At 37.5% G+C, this 15,066-nt stretch overlaps 4 protein-coding genes across 4 annotated transcripts; all 4 read left to right on the forward strand.

The window, feature by feature from the left end:
- Nucleotides 1–940: 940 nt before the first annotated feature.
- On the forward strand, nucleotides 941–1,953 carry AT4G20610 (cysteine-rich repeat secretory-like protein (DUF26 and DUF1204); the record flags this gene model as incomplete). The annotated part of the gene is made up of 2 exons (NM_118180.3): nucleotides 941–1,267; nucleotides 1,510–1,953. The coding sequence occupies 2 exons, from the start codon at nucleotides 941–943 to the stop codon at nucleotides 1,951–1,953; spliced, it is 771 nt and encodes a 256-aa protein (NP_567611.3).
- Nucleotides 1,954–4,199: 2,246 nt separating this feature from the next.
- On the forward strand, nucleotides 4,200–5,212 carry AT4G20620 (cysteine-rich repeat secretory-like protein (DUF26 and DUF1204); the record flags this gene model as incomplete). The annotated part of the gene is made up of 2 exons (NM_118181.3): nucleotides 4,200–4,526; nucleotides 4,769–5,212. 2 exons carry the CDS (start codon nucleotides 4,200–4,202, stop codon nucleotides 5,210–5,212), a joined length of 771 nt encoding a protein of 256 aa, NP_567612.3.
- A 3,833-nt stretch (nucleotides 5,213–9,045) lies between these two features.
- On the forward strand, nucleotides 9,046–10,058 carry AT4G20630 (cysteine-rich repeat secretory-like protein (DUF26 and DUF1204); the record flags this gene model as incomplete). Its single annotated transcript, NM_001341449.1, has 2 exons — nucleotides 9,046–9,372; nucleotides 9,615–10,058. The coding sequence occupies 2 exons, from the start codon at nucleotides 9,046–9,048 to the stop codon at nucleotides 10,056–10,058; spliced, it is 771 nt and encodes a 256-aa protein (NP_001320013.1).
- Nucleotides 10,059–12,304: 2,246 nt separating this feature from the next.
- On the forward strand, nucleotides 12,305–13,317 carry AT4G20640 (cysteine-rich repeat secretory-like protein (DUF26 and DUF1204); the record flags this gene model as incomplete). The annotated part of the gene is made up of 2 exons (NM_118183.3): nucleotides 12,305–12,631; nucleotides 12,874–13,317. The coding sequence occupies 2 exons, from the start codon at nucleotides 12,305–12,307 to the stop codon at nucleotides 13,315–13,317; spliced, it is 771 nt and encodes a 256-aa protein (NP_567614.3).
- Nucleotides 13,318–15,066: the final 1,749 nt, after the last annotated feature.

The raw sequence follows: 15,066 nt of genomic DNA on the forward strand, positions 1-15,066 counted from the left end.
CGAGACGAGATCGCGGATGCTAGAGACTGATATTCCAGGAGGCTAAGCCAAAGGGAAGAAGCGGAGCTCAGATGCCTAAAGAGATCCCAATATGGCAAAACAAAAAATATTCTAAAAACTGAATAATCAACGAATTTTATATTATGTGACCAAAAAATGAAAACAGAAACTATGTAACAATCATCAAATACAGTGTTTTCAGCATTTATTTTTTTCTAAATTTTCCAGCAACATACAAACATAACGTTACTACTAGACATAAAAATACTCCCTCTGTTCCAAGTTATTTGATGGTTTGGATTTTTTTATTTGTTCCATAAGATTGATGTTTTGTAAAAATTAAATATGATTATTAATCTTGTTTGTTGCCAATAGTGAAAGGAGAGAGGTAATAGTAATATTATTAAACTATTAAAATAGTAATTAAAATTAAATAGAAAAGTTACTTTTTCTTAATTTATGTGCGAAACTTAAAACATCAAACTTACAGAGAGAGTAATATATAACATGATATGAGATGAAACTGTACGGTGTCGTTGCATAATTACATAAACTAGTTATAAACTCACACACTGCCTTCATTTCAGGTCGAGACAGAACTTATTGTGTGATTTAAATCAGACAAACCTTCGAACTTTGACTTTTTCATCGCCTCCTGTCCCTTCGCCGCAAAATACTAGTCTAAACGCTCAACTCCTCTCTCCTGTCTTATAAACTTTTTTTTTTAGAAAATGAGATGATCAATCGAATTTTGTTGTGTGTGACCTCAAACTGACAACTTCCAGTAATTGTAATATTACCAATTTTTTTTATCAAAAAGATGAACTTCACTTTAGAGCAATAGCAATCCCTCGAGTCTCCCCTATATAAAGATTCCAACTCCTTAACGATTCATCTAATGAAAAAACACACACACCAAAAATATCAGATATCTCAAACAATGTCTTCAGTTTTTGGATCTGTCCATATCTTGGCCATGATAGCCATACAACTCCTCCTTACACACAGTGTTTCATCTCTGAACCTTACCAATGCGTATCTGCACCACAAATGCAGCAACACTCAAGGAAAATATAAGCAGGGGAGCGCGTTCGAGAAAAATCTCAACTTAGTCCTCAGTACCATCACCTCGATTGGAAATTTTCGTGACGGTTTCCGCTACACCGAAGAAGGTGAGGATCCCAATAACGTCTTTGTCATGTTCCAGTGTCGCGGCGACTCCTACTGGTCCAAGTGCCCCCCTTGCATTAGCACCGCCGTCTCTGGGGTAATTGTGACTTCAATATTATAAATTAGCAGTCATATAGTTACATGTAAAAATTACGATGAGCACACACGTCGGTTAATTTTTTCTGTCAAATCTTAAATATGTGGGCAATGATCCTGATACTTTATATAAATGATTGAATTGAGACAAAACTGATAGACATTAAAGGCTAGTTAAAAAATACTGATTAAACAATGCAATATTGTTCTTGATATATATATGTACGTATATGTATGTGACAGCTTCGTAGGAGATGTCCAAGAAATAAGGGAGCAATAATATGGTATGACCAATGTCTTTTAAAGATATCTTCAGTTGCCTCCTTCAATAAGATAGATTATGAGAACGATTTCTATTTGTCCAACCCAAACAACATGAGTGATCGGGGGTTGTTCAACAAGGAGACGTCGGCTCTCCTGGAGAAGCTGGCATATAAAGCCTCCGATAGAAACAACTTGGATGGTAAACAATTGGTGTTGTACGCAGCAGGGGAGAAGAGAATTGGGACAAAGAAGGTGTATGCAATGGTGCAGTGTACGAAAGACTTAATATTTACAAAGTGCTTTGAGTGTTTGGAAGGGATTTTGAGGAAGTTTCCACAGTGTTGTGACGGTAAACGAGGAGGGAGAGTTTTCGGTACGAGCTGTAACTTTAGGTATGAGTTATATCCTTTTCTTAGAAACTAACAGCAACAACAGTACAATGAGAGCTCCATATTAAATGAAAGGGTTCTAGAGATAAACAGTCTTATAATATACACTGTGTTGCATTTTAGTACGTGAACTTGAGCGAATAAATGTACTTTCCTCTTTGTGATTTTTGTTTTTTTTTTGTGAACTTGAGTTATTAAGAGGAAATCTTCAAGTAAAGAATTTATCTAATAGTATATACATCCCACATAGAATACCAAATAGCTCAGCTCATACAAACTCTCTCATAATGAGAGAAAAAAATCCTGAAATAAGGGTAAGAAAAACTCTTATGCCTCAAGGTTTTAGTAAATCTCATAATTTTGGCCGAACCACAAAAAGAGACGTGCGAAACAAAATAGTAGAAAATTGATTTCCCGAATCGACAAACATGGACTAAACTATATGTATGATACATAACTGGTCGTACTTACAATGATGATACTTGGTTTCACGAAGACGAGGGAGCCTGGAGATGAATGATGGTGATAAGGCCATGTGTCATCACCAAAAGGAGGGTTGCTCCTGAAGTTTTCGCCGGAGCGGCCAGGAAGTCGATCGAGGTATGCTCACCTTCTGGGTTTGATTCCAATTTTTTCTTTGAATTGCATTCGCTTGACACGCTCTTTGTCCAGGCGATCGCCGAATGGGATCGTTTGACTTATTTGTACGAGCGTTGTGTTCGGAGCCTTTCCGTAGAGGCTACTAACGCGAAAGATGCCCATGAGGCTTTGGCCGTTGAAAAGGAAAAAGTAGCTCAGGCGCTGGCCGACCTGGCAAGGTCTCAAGACGACGCCAAGGAGATGAAGAGGAAATATGACGAGTTAGCTGGTCGCGCTCTTTCGGAGATGAAGAGGCTTCGAGAACGTCGACTTGAATATGCTGAATTTGTCCGGAGATCGGCCCTTGATAAGATGGCGGAGCTCGTTCAGAAGCGATTGGATCGTATTAAAGCTCATATTGACGATACGAAGGCGGCAGAACCAAAGTTTCTTGAATTCAACCAAGTATCTGGGAATATCAAGACTCTCGAGGCGTTGGTCGAAGGTGGCGAAGTGGAGATGAAGTCGGATGACAGATGTTAAGATTGGTAGCGGATGCAGAGGAATTGGAGGCCGAGGTGAAAGCTTTTGGTATCACCGATCTTATGGACGGCGACTTCGATGTTCGTACTTTATTTGCCGAGCTGAGTCCTGATAATCGTAATTCCGTTCCACCGCCGACTGAAGGGGAAGATCTCGCGGATGGACGAGGTGAGTGCGAAGGCCAAGCTGGTGAAAGAATCGTTGGTCAAACTGAAGTTCGAGACGAGATCGCGGATGCTAGAGACTGATATTCCAGGAGGCTAAGCCAAAGGGAAGAAGCGGAGCTCAGATGCCTAAAGAGATCCCAATATGGCAAAACAAAAAATATTCTAAAAACTGAATAATCAACGAATTTTATATTATGTGACCAAAAAATGAAAACAGAAACTATGTAACAATCATCAAATACAGTGTTTTCAGCATTTATTTTTTTCTAAATTTTCCAGCAACATACAAACATAACGTTACTACTAGACATAAAAATACTCCCTCTGTTCCAAGTTATTTGATGGTTTGGATTTTTTTATTTGTTCCATAAGATTGATGTTTTGTAAAAATTAAATATGATTATTAATCTTGTTTGTTGCCAATAGTGAAAGGAGAGAGGTAATAGTAATATTATTAAACTATTAAAATAGTAATTAAAATTAAATAGAAAAGTTACTTTTTCTTAATTTATGTGCGAAACTTAAAACATCAAACTTACAGAGAGAGTAATATATAACATGATATGAGATGAAACTGTACGGTGTCGTTGCATAATTACATAAACTAGTTATAAACTCACACACTGCCTTCATTTCAGGTCGAGACAGAACTTATTGTGTGATTTAAATCAGACAAACCTTCGAACTTTGACTTTTTCATCGCCTCCTGTCCCTTCGCCGCAAAATACTAGTCTAAACGCTCAACTCCTCTCTCCTGTCTTATAAACTTTTTTTTTTAGAAAATGAGATGATCAATCGAATTTTGTTGTGTGTGACCTCAAACTGACAACTTCCAGTAATTGTAATATTACCAATTTTTTTTATCAAAAAGATGAACTTCACTTTAGAGCAATAGCAATCCCTCGAGTCTCCCCTATATAAAGATTCCAACTCCTTAACGATTCATCTAATGAAAAAACACACACACCAAAAATATCAGATATCTCAAACAATGTCTTCAGTTTTTGGATCTGTCCATATCTTGGCCATGATAGCCATACAACTCCTCCTTACACACAGTGTTTCATCTCTGAACCTTACCAATGCGTATCTGCACCACAAATGCAGCAACACTCAAGGAAAATATAAGCAGGGGAGCGCGTTCGAGAAAAATCTCAACTTAGTCCTCAGTACCATCACCTCGATTGGAAATTTTCGTGACGGTTTCCGCTACACCGAAGAAGGTGAGGATCCCAATAACGTCTTTGTCATGTTCCAGTGTCGCGGCGACTCCTACTGGTCCAAGTGCCCCCCTTGCATTAGCACCGCCGTCTCTGGGGTAATTGTGACTTCAATATTATAAATTAGCAGTCATATAGTTACATGTAAAAATTACGATGAGCACACACGTCGGTTAATTTTTTCTGTCAAATCTTAAATATGTGGGCAATGATCCTGATACTTTATATAAATGATTGAATTGAGACAAAACTGATAGACATTAAAGGCTAGTTAAAAAATACTGATTAAACAATGCAATATTGTTCTTGATATATATATGTACGTATATGTATGTGACAGCTTCGTAGGAGATGTCCAAGAAATAAGGGAGCAATAATATGGTATGACCAATGTCTTTTAAAGATATCTTCAGTTGCCTCCTTCAATAAGATAGATTATGAGAACGATTTCTATTTGTCCAACCCAAACAACATGAGTGATCGGGGGTTGTTCAACAAGGAGACGTCGGCTCTCCTGGAGAAGCTGGCATATAAAGCCTCCGATAGAAACAACTTGGATGGTAAACAATTGGTGTTGTACGCAGCAGGGGAGAAGAGAATTGGGACAAAGAAGGTGTATGCAATGGTGCAGTGTACGAAAGACTTAATATTTACAAAGTGCTTTGAGTGTTTGGAAGGGATTTTGAGGAAGTTTCCACAGTGTTGTGACGGTAAACGAGGAGGGAGAGTTTTCGGTACGAGCTGTAACTTTAGGTATGAGTTATATCCTTTTCTTAGAAACTAACAGCAACAACAGTACAATGAGAGCTCCATATTAAATGAAAGGGTTCTAGAGATAAACAGTCTTATAATATACACTGTGTTGCATTTTAGTACGTGAACTTGAGCGAATAAATGTACTTTCCTCTTTGTGATTTTTGTTTTTTTTTTGTGAACTTGAGTTATTAAGAGGAAATCTTCAAGTAAAGAATTTATCTAATAGTATATACATCCCACATAGAATACCAAATAGCTCAGCTCATACAAACTCTCTCATAATGAGAGAAAAAAATCCTGAAATAAGGGTAAGAAAAACTCTTATGCCTCAAGGTTTTAGTAAATCTCATAATTTTGGCCGAACCACAAAAAGAGACGTGCGAAACAAAATAGTAGAAAATTGATTTCCCGAATCGACAAACATGGACTAAACTATATGTATGATACATAACTGGTCGTACTTACAATGATGATACTTGGTTTCACGAAGACGAGGGAGCCTGGAGATGAATGATGGTGATAAGGCCATGTGTCATCACCAAAAGGAGGGTTGCTCCTGAAGTTTTCGCCGGAGCGGCCAGGAAGTCGATCGAGGTATGCTCACCTTCTGGGTTTGATTCCAATTTTTTCTTTGAATTGCATTCGCTTGACACGCTCTTTGTCCAGGCGATCGCCGAATGGGATCGTTTGACTTATTTGTACGAGCGTTGTGTTCGGAGCCTTTCCGTAGAGGCTACTAACGCGAAAGATGCCCATGAGGCTTTGGCCGTTGAAAAGGAAAAAGTAGCTCAGGCGCTGGCCGACCTGGCAAGGTCTCAAGACGACGCCAAGGAGATGAAGAGGAAATATGACGAGTTAGCTGGTCGCGCTCTTTCGGAGATGAAGAGGCTTCGAGAACGTCGACTTGAATATGCTGAATTTGTCCGGAGATCGGCCCTTGATAAGATGGCGGAGCTCGTTCAGAAGCGATTGGATCGTATTAAAGCTCATATTGACGATACGAAGGCGGCAGAACCAAAGTTTCTTGAATTCAACCAAGTATCTGGGAATATCAAGACTCTCGAGGCGTTGGTCGAAGGTGGCGAAGTGGAGATGAAGTCGGATGACAGATGTTAAGATTGGTAGCGGATGCAGAGGAATTGGAGGCCGAGGTGAAAGCTTTTGGTATCACCGATCTTATGGACGGCGACTTCGATGTTCGTACTTTATTTGCCGAGCTGAGTCCTGATAATCGTAATTCCGTTCCACCGCCGACTGAAGGGGAAGATCTCGCGGATGGACGAGGTGAGTGCGAAGGCCAAGCTGGTGAAAGAATCGTTGGTCAAACTGAAGTTCGAGACGAGATCGCGGATGCTAGAGACTGATATTCCAGGAGGCTAAGCCAAAGGGAAGAAGCGGAGCTCAGATGCCTAAAGAGATCCCAATATGGCAAAACAAAAAATATTCTAAAAACTGAATAATCAACGAATTTTATATTATGTGACCAAAAAATGAAAACAGAAACTATGTAACAATCATCAAATACAGTGTTTTCAGCATTTATTTTTGGGAAATTTACTAGAGTAACCCATATTTTATACATAATGACCCAAAAGGAATGCTAAAAATATGAGTTATTTGAGTAATAATTATACCTAAATTATCCTTGTTTTCCTTTGCAGAGAAAAACAATATTACAGAAATGCCATTACTATTTAATTCCAGCAAGGCAATAAAACCACATTTATTTACGAAAATGCCATCGTCGTTTTTGGTAAATCTGTGGCTCTTGTTGCGACGGATTTGTTATCGATCACAGATTTGTTGGTCAACCACAGATTTTTTACAACAGACTTGTTTTGTACCACAGACTTTACTTTGTTATGTTACGCCAGATTTTTTTTTTTTCGCAGATTTTTTAACCGTGACTGATTTGTTTCATATAGTCTCCACAGATTTTATTTAAATTTCAAAAGTAAGAATGTTGAAACCAAATCTGTCACTGATTTGTTTTCCGGACCACAGATTTTTCTTTATGGTGGCAACAGATTTTCTATTTGCACCCAAAAATCTGTTGTGTTATAACAGATTTGTTAACCTCGAAAAATGTTATATAGGCATGACAGAGTTGTTTTGTGTAATCACAGATTTAATTAACTTGTTAACAAATCTGGTGTTTTACAACAGATTTTTGTTAAAAAATAAAATTACTACACAGTCACATAGTGATAACAGATTTGTTTTTAGTGATGACAGTTTTGTTTTTCAGTGTCAAAGCATAACAGATTTACTCATGTCAATGTTATGGCCGATTTGTTTATGACTAGAATAACCTTTTTAGTAATAACAGACTTTTTATGGCAGATTTATTTTTAAAATTTCGAAATTTTTTGTTATATGAGATTTATTAGCTAGCCCTCAATTAAATTATTTCCGGTCTGATTGTATGTTAAATCCGGTTTGACTGAATTTTTTTTTTTTTTGAAAAAGAAATAACGTTACGACAGACTTTTATTAATGTCGGCAGATTTTTACATAATATTGTCATATTTGAATTTTAATGAATTTTATTAGTCATGATAAATTCTCCAAGGGTTTTCATAACCGTTTTTTTTCTTCTTCTATTCCTACCATCAAATCAATTATTTGTGAATTGATACATGTCAAAATATTATTGGTAAGCTAAAACAAGTCAATTTATCAAAATTAAATTGTTTTTCTTTAGTATTTTTAAAATCAAAAACGAAATATGTGAAGAAGATTCTTCTTTATCTAAATTTTGTTCAAAATTATTCTTTTAAAAAAAGTTTGTTCTCACGTTAACTGGATTTTCGTTTTTGTTTTAATTATATAATATAGGTTTTGGTTTTCTTTTTTATCCACGATTTCTTTTTTGATTTTATAATTCTGTTGAAAAATAATTTGGTTTTGCTGATTTGTCAAAATTTTATTGGTGGAGTGACTTGTGTTTTAAAATATAAAAGATTTGTTTTATTTTTTATTTTTTGTTTTAATTTGATTACAATTAATCATTAAGGTTATTTCGTCTTTTTACCAAAGATATGGGTTACTACAGTTTTTGAAACCAAACGTGTGTCATTTAAGTTATTTATGTTAAGAGTTGAGTCAATCTAAGCAAATCTTACTTTATTTTTTTCTAAATTTTCCAGCAACATACAAACATAACGTTACTACTAGACATAAAAATACTCCCTCTGTTCCAAGTTATTTGATGGTTTGGATTTTTTTATTTGTTCCATAAGATTGATGTTTTGTAAAAATTAAATATGATTATTAATCTTGTTTGTTGCCAATAGTGAAAGGAGAGAGGTAATAGTAATATTATTAAACTATTAAAATAGTAATTAAAATTAAATAGAAAAGTTACTTTTTCTTAATTTATGTGCGAAACTTAAAACATCAAACTTACAGAGAGAGTAATATATAACATGATATGAGATGAAACTGTACGGTGTCGTTGCATAATTACATAAACTAGTTATAAACTCACACACTGCCTTCATTTCAGGTCGAGACAGAACTTATTGTGTGATTTAAATCAGACAAACCTTCGAACTTTGACTTTTTCATCGCCTCCTGTCCCTTCGCCGCAAAATACTAGTCTAAACGCTCAACTCCTCTCTCCTGTCTTATAAACTTTTTTTTTTAGAAAATGAGATGATCAATCGAATTTTGTTGTGTGTGACCTCAAACTGACAACTTCCAGTAATTGTAATATTACCAATTTTTTTTATCAAAAAGATGAACTTCACTTTAGAGCAATAGCAATCCCTCGAGTCTCCCCTATATAAAGATTCCAACTCCTTAACGATTCATCTAATGAAAAAACACACACACCAAAAATATCAGATATCTCAAACAATGTCTTCAGTTTTTGGATCTGTCCATATCTTGGCCATGATAGCCATACAACTCCTCCTTACACACAGTGTTTCATCTCTGAACCTTACCAATGCGTATCTGCACCACAAATGCAGCAACACTCAAGGAAAATATAAGCAGGGGAGCGCGTTCGAGAAAAATCTCAACTTAGTCCTCAGTACCATCACCTCGATTGGAAATTTTCGTGACGGTTTCCGCTACACCGAAGAAGGTGAGGATCCCAATAACGTCTTTGTCATGTTCCAGTGTCGCGGCGACTCCTACTGGTCCAAGTGCCCCCCTTGCATTAGCACCGCCGTCTCTGGGGTAATTGTGACTTCAATATTATAAATTAGCAGTCATATAGTTACATGTAAAAATTACGATGAGCACACACGTCGGTTAATTTTTTCTGTCAAATCTTAAATATGTGGGCAATGATCCTGATACTTTATATAAATGATTGAATTGAGACAAAACTGATAGACATTAAAGGCTAGTTAAAAAATACTGATTAAACAATGCAATATTGTTCTTGATATATATATGTACGTATATGTATGTGACAGCTTCGTAGGAGATGTCCAAGAAATAAGGGAGCAATAATATGGTATGACCAATGTCTTTTAAAGATATCTTCAGTTGCCTCCTTCAATAAGATAGATTATGAGAACGATTTCTATTTGTCCAACCCAAACAACATGAGTGATCGGGGGTTGTTCAACAAGGAGACGTCGGCTCTCCTGGAGAAGCTGGCATATAAAGCCTCCGATAGAAACAACTTGGATGGTAAACAATTGGTGTTGTACGCAGCAGGGGAGAAGAGAATTGGGACAAAGAAGGTGTATGCAATGGTGCAGTGTACGAAAGACTTAATATTTACAAAGTGCTTTGAGTGTTTGGAAGGGATTTTGAGGAAGTTTCCACAGTGTTGTGACGGTAAACGAGGAGGGAGAGTTTTCGGTACGAGCTGTAACTTTAGGTATGAGTTATATCCTTTTCTTAGAAACTAACAGCAACAACAGTACAATGAGAGCTCCATATTAAATGAAAGGGTTCTAGAGATAAACAGTCTTATAATATACACTGTGTTGCATTTTAGTACGTGAACTTGAGCGAATAAATGTACTTTCCTCTTTGTGATTTTTGTTTTTTTTTTGTGAACTTGAGTTATTAAGAGGAAATCTTCAAGTAAAGAATTTATCTAATAGTATATACATCCCACATAGAATACCAAATAGCTCAGCTCATACAAACTCTCTCATAATGAGAGAAAAAAATCCTGAAATAAGGGTAAGAAAAACTCTTATGCCTCAAGGTTTTAGTAAATCTCATAATTTTGGCCGAACCACAAAAAGAGACGTGCGAAACAAAATAGTAGAAAATTGATTTCCCGAATCGACAAACATGGACTAAACTATATGTATGATACATAACTGGTCGTACTTACAATGATGATACTTGGTTTCACGAAGACGAGGGAGCCTGGAGATGAATGATGGTGATAAGGCCATGTGTCATCACCAAAAGGAGGGTTGCTCCTGAAGTTTTCGCCGGAGCGGCCAGGAAGTCGATCGAGGTATGCTCACCTTCTGGGTTTGATTCCAATTTTTTCTTTGAATTGCATTCGCTTGACACGCTCTTTGTCCAGGCGATCGCCGAATGGGATCGTTTGACTTATTTGTACGAGCGTTGTGTTCGGAGCCTTTCCGTAGAGGCTACTAACGCGAAAGATGCCCATGAGGCTTTGGCCGTTGAAAAGGAAAAAGTAGCTCAGGCGCTGGCCGACCTGGCAAGGTCTCAAGACGACGCCAAGGAGATGAAGAGGAAATATGACGAGTTAGCTGGTCGCGCTCTTTCGGAGATGAAGAGGCTTCGAGAACGTCGACTTGAATATGCTGAATTTGTCCGGAGATCGGCCCTTGATAAGATGGCGGAGCTCGTTCAGAAGCGATTGGATCGTATTAAAGCTCATATTGACGATACGAAGGCGGCAGAACCAAAGTTTCTTGAATTCAACCAAGTATCTGGGAATATCAAGACTCTCGAGGCGTTGGTCGAAGGTGGCGAAGTGGAGATGAAGTCGGATGACAGATGTTAAGATTGGTAGCGGATGCAGAGGAATTGGAGGCCGAGGTGAAAGCTTTTGGTATCACCGATCTTATGGACGGCGACTTCGATGTTCGTACTTTATTTGCCGAGCTGAGTCCTGATAATCGTAATTCCGTTCCACCGCCGACTGAAGGGGAAGATCTCGCGGATGGACGAGGTGAGTGCGAAGGCCAAGCTGGTGAAAGAATCGTTGGTCAAACTGAAGTTCGAGACGAGATCGCGGATGCTAGAGACTGATATTCCAGGAGGCTAAGCCAAAGGGAAGAAGCGGAGCTCAGATGCCTAAAGAGATCCCAATATGGCAAAACAAAAAATATTCTAAAAACTGAATAATCAACGAATTTTATATTATGTGACCAAAAAATGAAAACAGAAACTATGTAACAATCATCAAATACAGTGTTTTCAGCATTTATTTTTTTCTAAATTTTCCAGCAACATACAAACATAACGTTACTACTAGACATAAAAATACTCCCTCTGTTCCAAGTTATTTGATGGTTTGGATTTTTTTATTTGTTCCATAAGATTGATGTTTTGTAAAAATTAAATATGATTATTAATCTTGTTTGTTGCCAATAGTGAAAGGAGAGAGGTAATAGTAATATTATTAAACTATTAAAATAGTAATTAAAATTAAATAGAAAAGTTACTTTTTCTTAATTTATGTGCGAAACTTAAAACATCAAACTTACAGAGAGAGTAATATATAACATGATATGAGATGAAACTGTACGGTGTCGTTGCATAATTACATAAACTAGTTATAAACTCACACACTGCCTTCATTTCAGGTCGAGACAGAACTTATTGTGTGATTTAAATCAGACAAACCTTCGAACTTTGACTTTTTCATCGCCTCCTGTCCCTTCGCCGCAAAATACTAGTCTAAACGCTCAACTCCTCTCTCCTGTCTTATAAACTTTTTTTTTTAGAAAATGAGATGATCAATCGAATTTTGTTGTGTGTGACCTCAAACTGACAACTTCCAGTAATTGTAATATTACCAATTTTTTTTATCAAAAAGATGAACTTCACTTTAGAGCAATAGCAATCCCTCGAGTCTCCCCTATATAAAGATTCCAACTCCTTAACGATTCATCTAATGAAAAAACACACACACCAAAAATATCAGATATCTCAAACAATGTCTTCAGTTTTTGGATCTGTCCATATCTTGGCCATGATAGCCATACAACTCCTCCTTACACACAGTGTTTCATCTCTGAACCTTACCAATGCGTATCTGCACCACAAATGCAGCAACACTCAAGGAAAATATAAGCAGGGGAGCGCGTTCGAGAAAAATCTCAACTTAGTCCTCAGTACCATCACCTCGATTGGAAATTTTCGTGACGGTTTCCGCTACACCGAAGAAGGTGAGGATCCCAATAACGTCTTTGTCATGTTCCAGTGTCGCGGCGACTCCTACTGGTCCAAGTGCCCCCCTTGCATTAGCACCGCCGTCTCTGGGGTAATTGTGACTTCAATATTATAAATTAGCAGTCATATAGTTACATGTAAAAATTACGATGAGCACACACGTCGGTTAATTTTTTCTGTCAAATCTTAAATATGTGGGCAATGATCCTGATACTTTATATAAATGATTGAATTGAGACAAAACTGATAGACATTAAAGGCTAGTTAAAAAATACTGATTAAACAATGCAATATTGTTCTTGATATATATATGTACGTATATGTATGTGACAGCTTCGTAGGAGATGTCCAAGAAATAAGGGAGCAATAATATGGTATGACCAATGTCTTTTAAAGATATCTTCAGTTGCCTCCTTCAATAAGATAGATTATGAGAACGATTTCTATTTGTCCAACCCAAACAACATGAGTGATCGGGGGTTGTTCAACAAGGAGACGTCGGCTCTCCTGGAGAAGCTGGCATATAAAGCCTCCGATAGAAACAACTTGGATGGTAAACAATTGGTGTTGTACGCAGCAGGGGAGAAGAGAATTGGGACAAAGAAGGTGTATGCAATGGTGCAGTGTACGAAAGACTTAATATTTACAAAGTGCTTTGAGTGTTTGGAAGGGATTTTGAGGAAGTTTCCACAGTGTTGTGACGGTAAACGAGGAGGGAGAGTTTTCGGTACGAGCTGTAACTTTAGGTATGAGTTATATCCTTTTCTTAGAAACTAACAGCAACAACAGTACAATGAGAGCTCCATATTAAATGAAAGGGTTCTAGAGATAAACAGTCTTATAATATACACTGTGTTGCATTTTAGTACGTGAACTTGAGCGAATAAATGTACTTTCCTCTTTGTGATTTTTGTTTTTTTTTTGTGAACTTGAGTTATTAAGAGGAAATCTTCAAGTAAAGAATTTATCTAATAGTATATACATCCCACATAGAATACCAAATAGCTCAGCTCATACAAACTCTCTCATAATGAGAGAAAAAAATCCTGAAATAAGGGTAAGAAAAACTCTTATGCCTCAAGGTTTTAGTAAATCTCATAATTTTGGCCGAACCACAAAAAGAGACGTGCGAAACAAAATAGTAGAAAATTGATTTCCCGAATCGACAAACATGGACTAAACTATATGTATGATACATAACTGGTCGTACTTACAATGATGATACTTGGTTTCACGAAGACGAGGGAGCCTGGAGATGAATGATGGTGATAAGGCCATGTGTCATCACCAAAAGGAGGGTTGCTCCTGAAGTTTTCGCCGGAGCGGCCAGGAAGTCGATCGAGGTATGCTCACCTTCTGGGTTTGATTCCAATTTTTTCTTTGAATTGCATTCGCTTGACACGCTCTTTGTCCAGGCGATCGCCGAATGGGATCGTTTGACTTATTTGTACGAGCGTTGTGTTCGGAGCCTTTCCGTAGAGGCTACTAACGCGAAAGATGCCCATGAGGCTTTGGCCGTTGAAAAGGAAAAAGTAGCTCAGGCGCTGGCCGACCTGGCAAGGTCTCAAGACGACGCCAAGGAGATGAAGAGGAAATATGACGAGTTAGCTGGTCGCGCTCTTTCGGAGATGAAGAGGCTTCGAGAACGTCGACTTGAATATGCTGAATTTGTCCGGAGATCGGCCCTTGATAAGATGGCGGAGCTCGTTCAGAAGCGATTGGATCGTATTAAAGCTCATATTGACGATACGAAGGCGGCAGAACCAAAGTTTCTTGAATTCAACCAAGTATCTGGGAATATCAAGACTCTCGAGGCGTTGGTCGAAGGTGGCGAAGTGGAGATGAAGTCGGATGACAGATGTTAAGATTGGTAGCGGATGCAGAGGAATTGGAGGCCGAGGTGAAAGCTTTTGGTATCACCGATCTTATGGACGGCGACTTCGATGTTCGTACTTTATTTGCCGAGCTGAGTCCTGATAATCGTAATTCCGTTCCACCGCCGACTGAAGGGGAAGATCTCGCGGATGGACGAGGTGAGTGCGAAGGCCAAGCTGGTGAAAGAATCGTTGGTCAAACTGAAGTTCGAGACGAGATCGCGGATGCTAGAGACTGATATTCCAGGAGGCTAAGCCAAAGGGAAGAAGCGGAGCTCAGATGCCTAAAGAGATCCCAATATGGCAAAACAAAAAATATTCTAAAAACTGAATAATCAACGAATTTTATATTATGTGACCAAAAAATGAAAACAGAAACTATGTAACAATCATCAAATACAGTGTTTTCAGCATTTATTTTTTTCTAAATTTTCCAGCAACATACAAACATAACGTTACTACTAGACATAAAAATACTCCCTCTGTTCCAAGTTATTTGATGGTTTGGATTTTTTTATTTGTTCCATAAGATTGATGTTTTGTAAAAATTAAATATGATTATTAATCTTGTTTGTTGCCAATAGTGAAAGGAGAGAGGTAATAGTAATATTATTAAACTATTAAAATAGTAATTAAAATTAAATAGAAAAGT

Source organism: Arabidopsis thaliana, chromosome 4, assembly GCF_000001735.4.
Source record: "Arabidopsis thaliana chromosome 4, partial sequence".
NCBI classification, from domain to species: Eukaryota; Viridiplantae; Streptophyta; class Magnoliopsida; order Brassicales; family Brassicaceae; genus Arabidopsis; species Arabidopsis thaliana.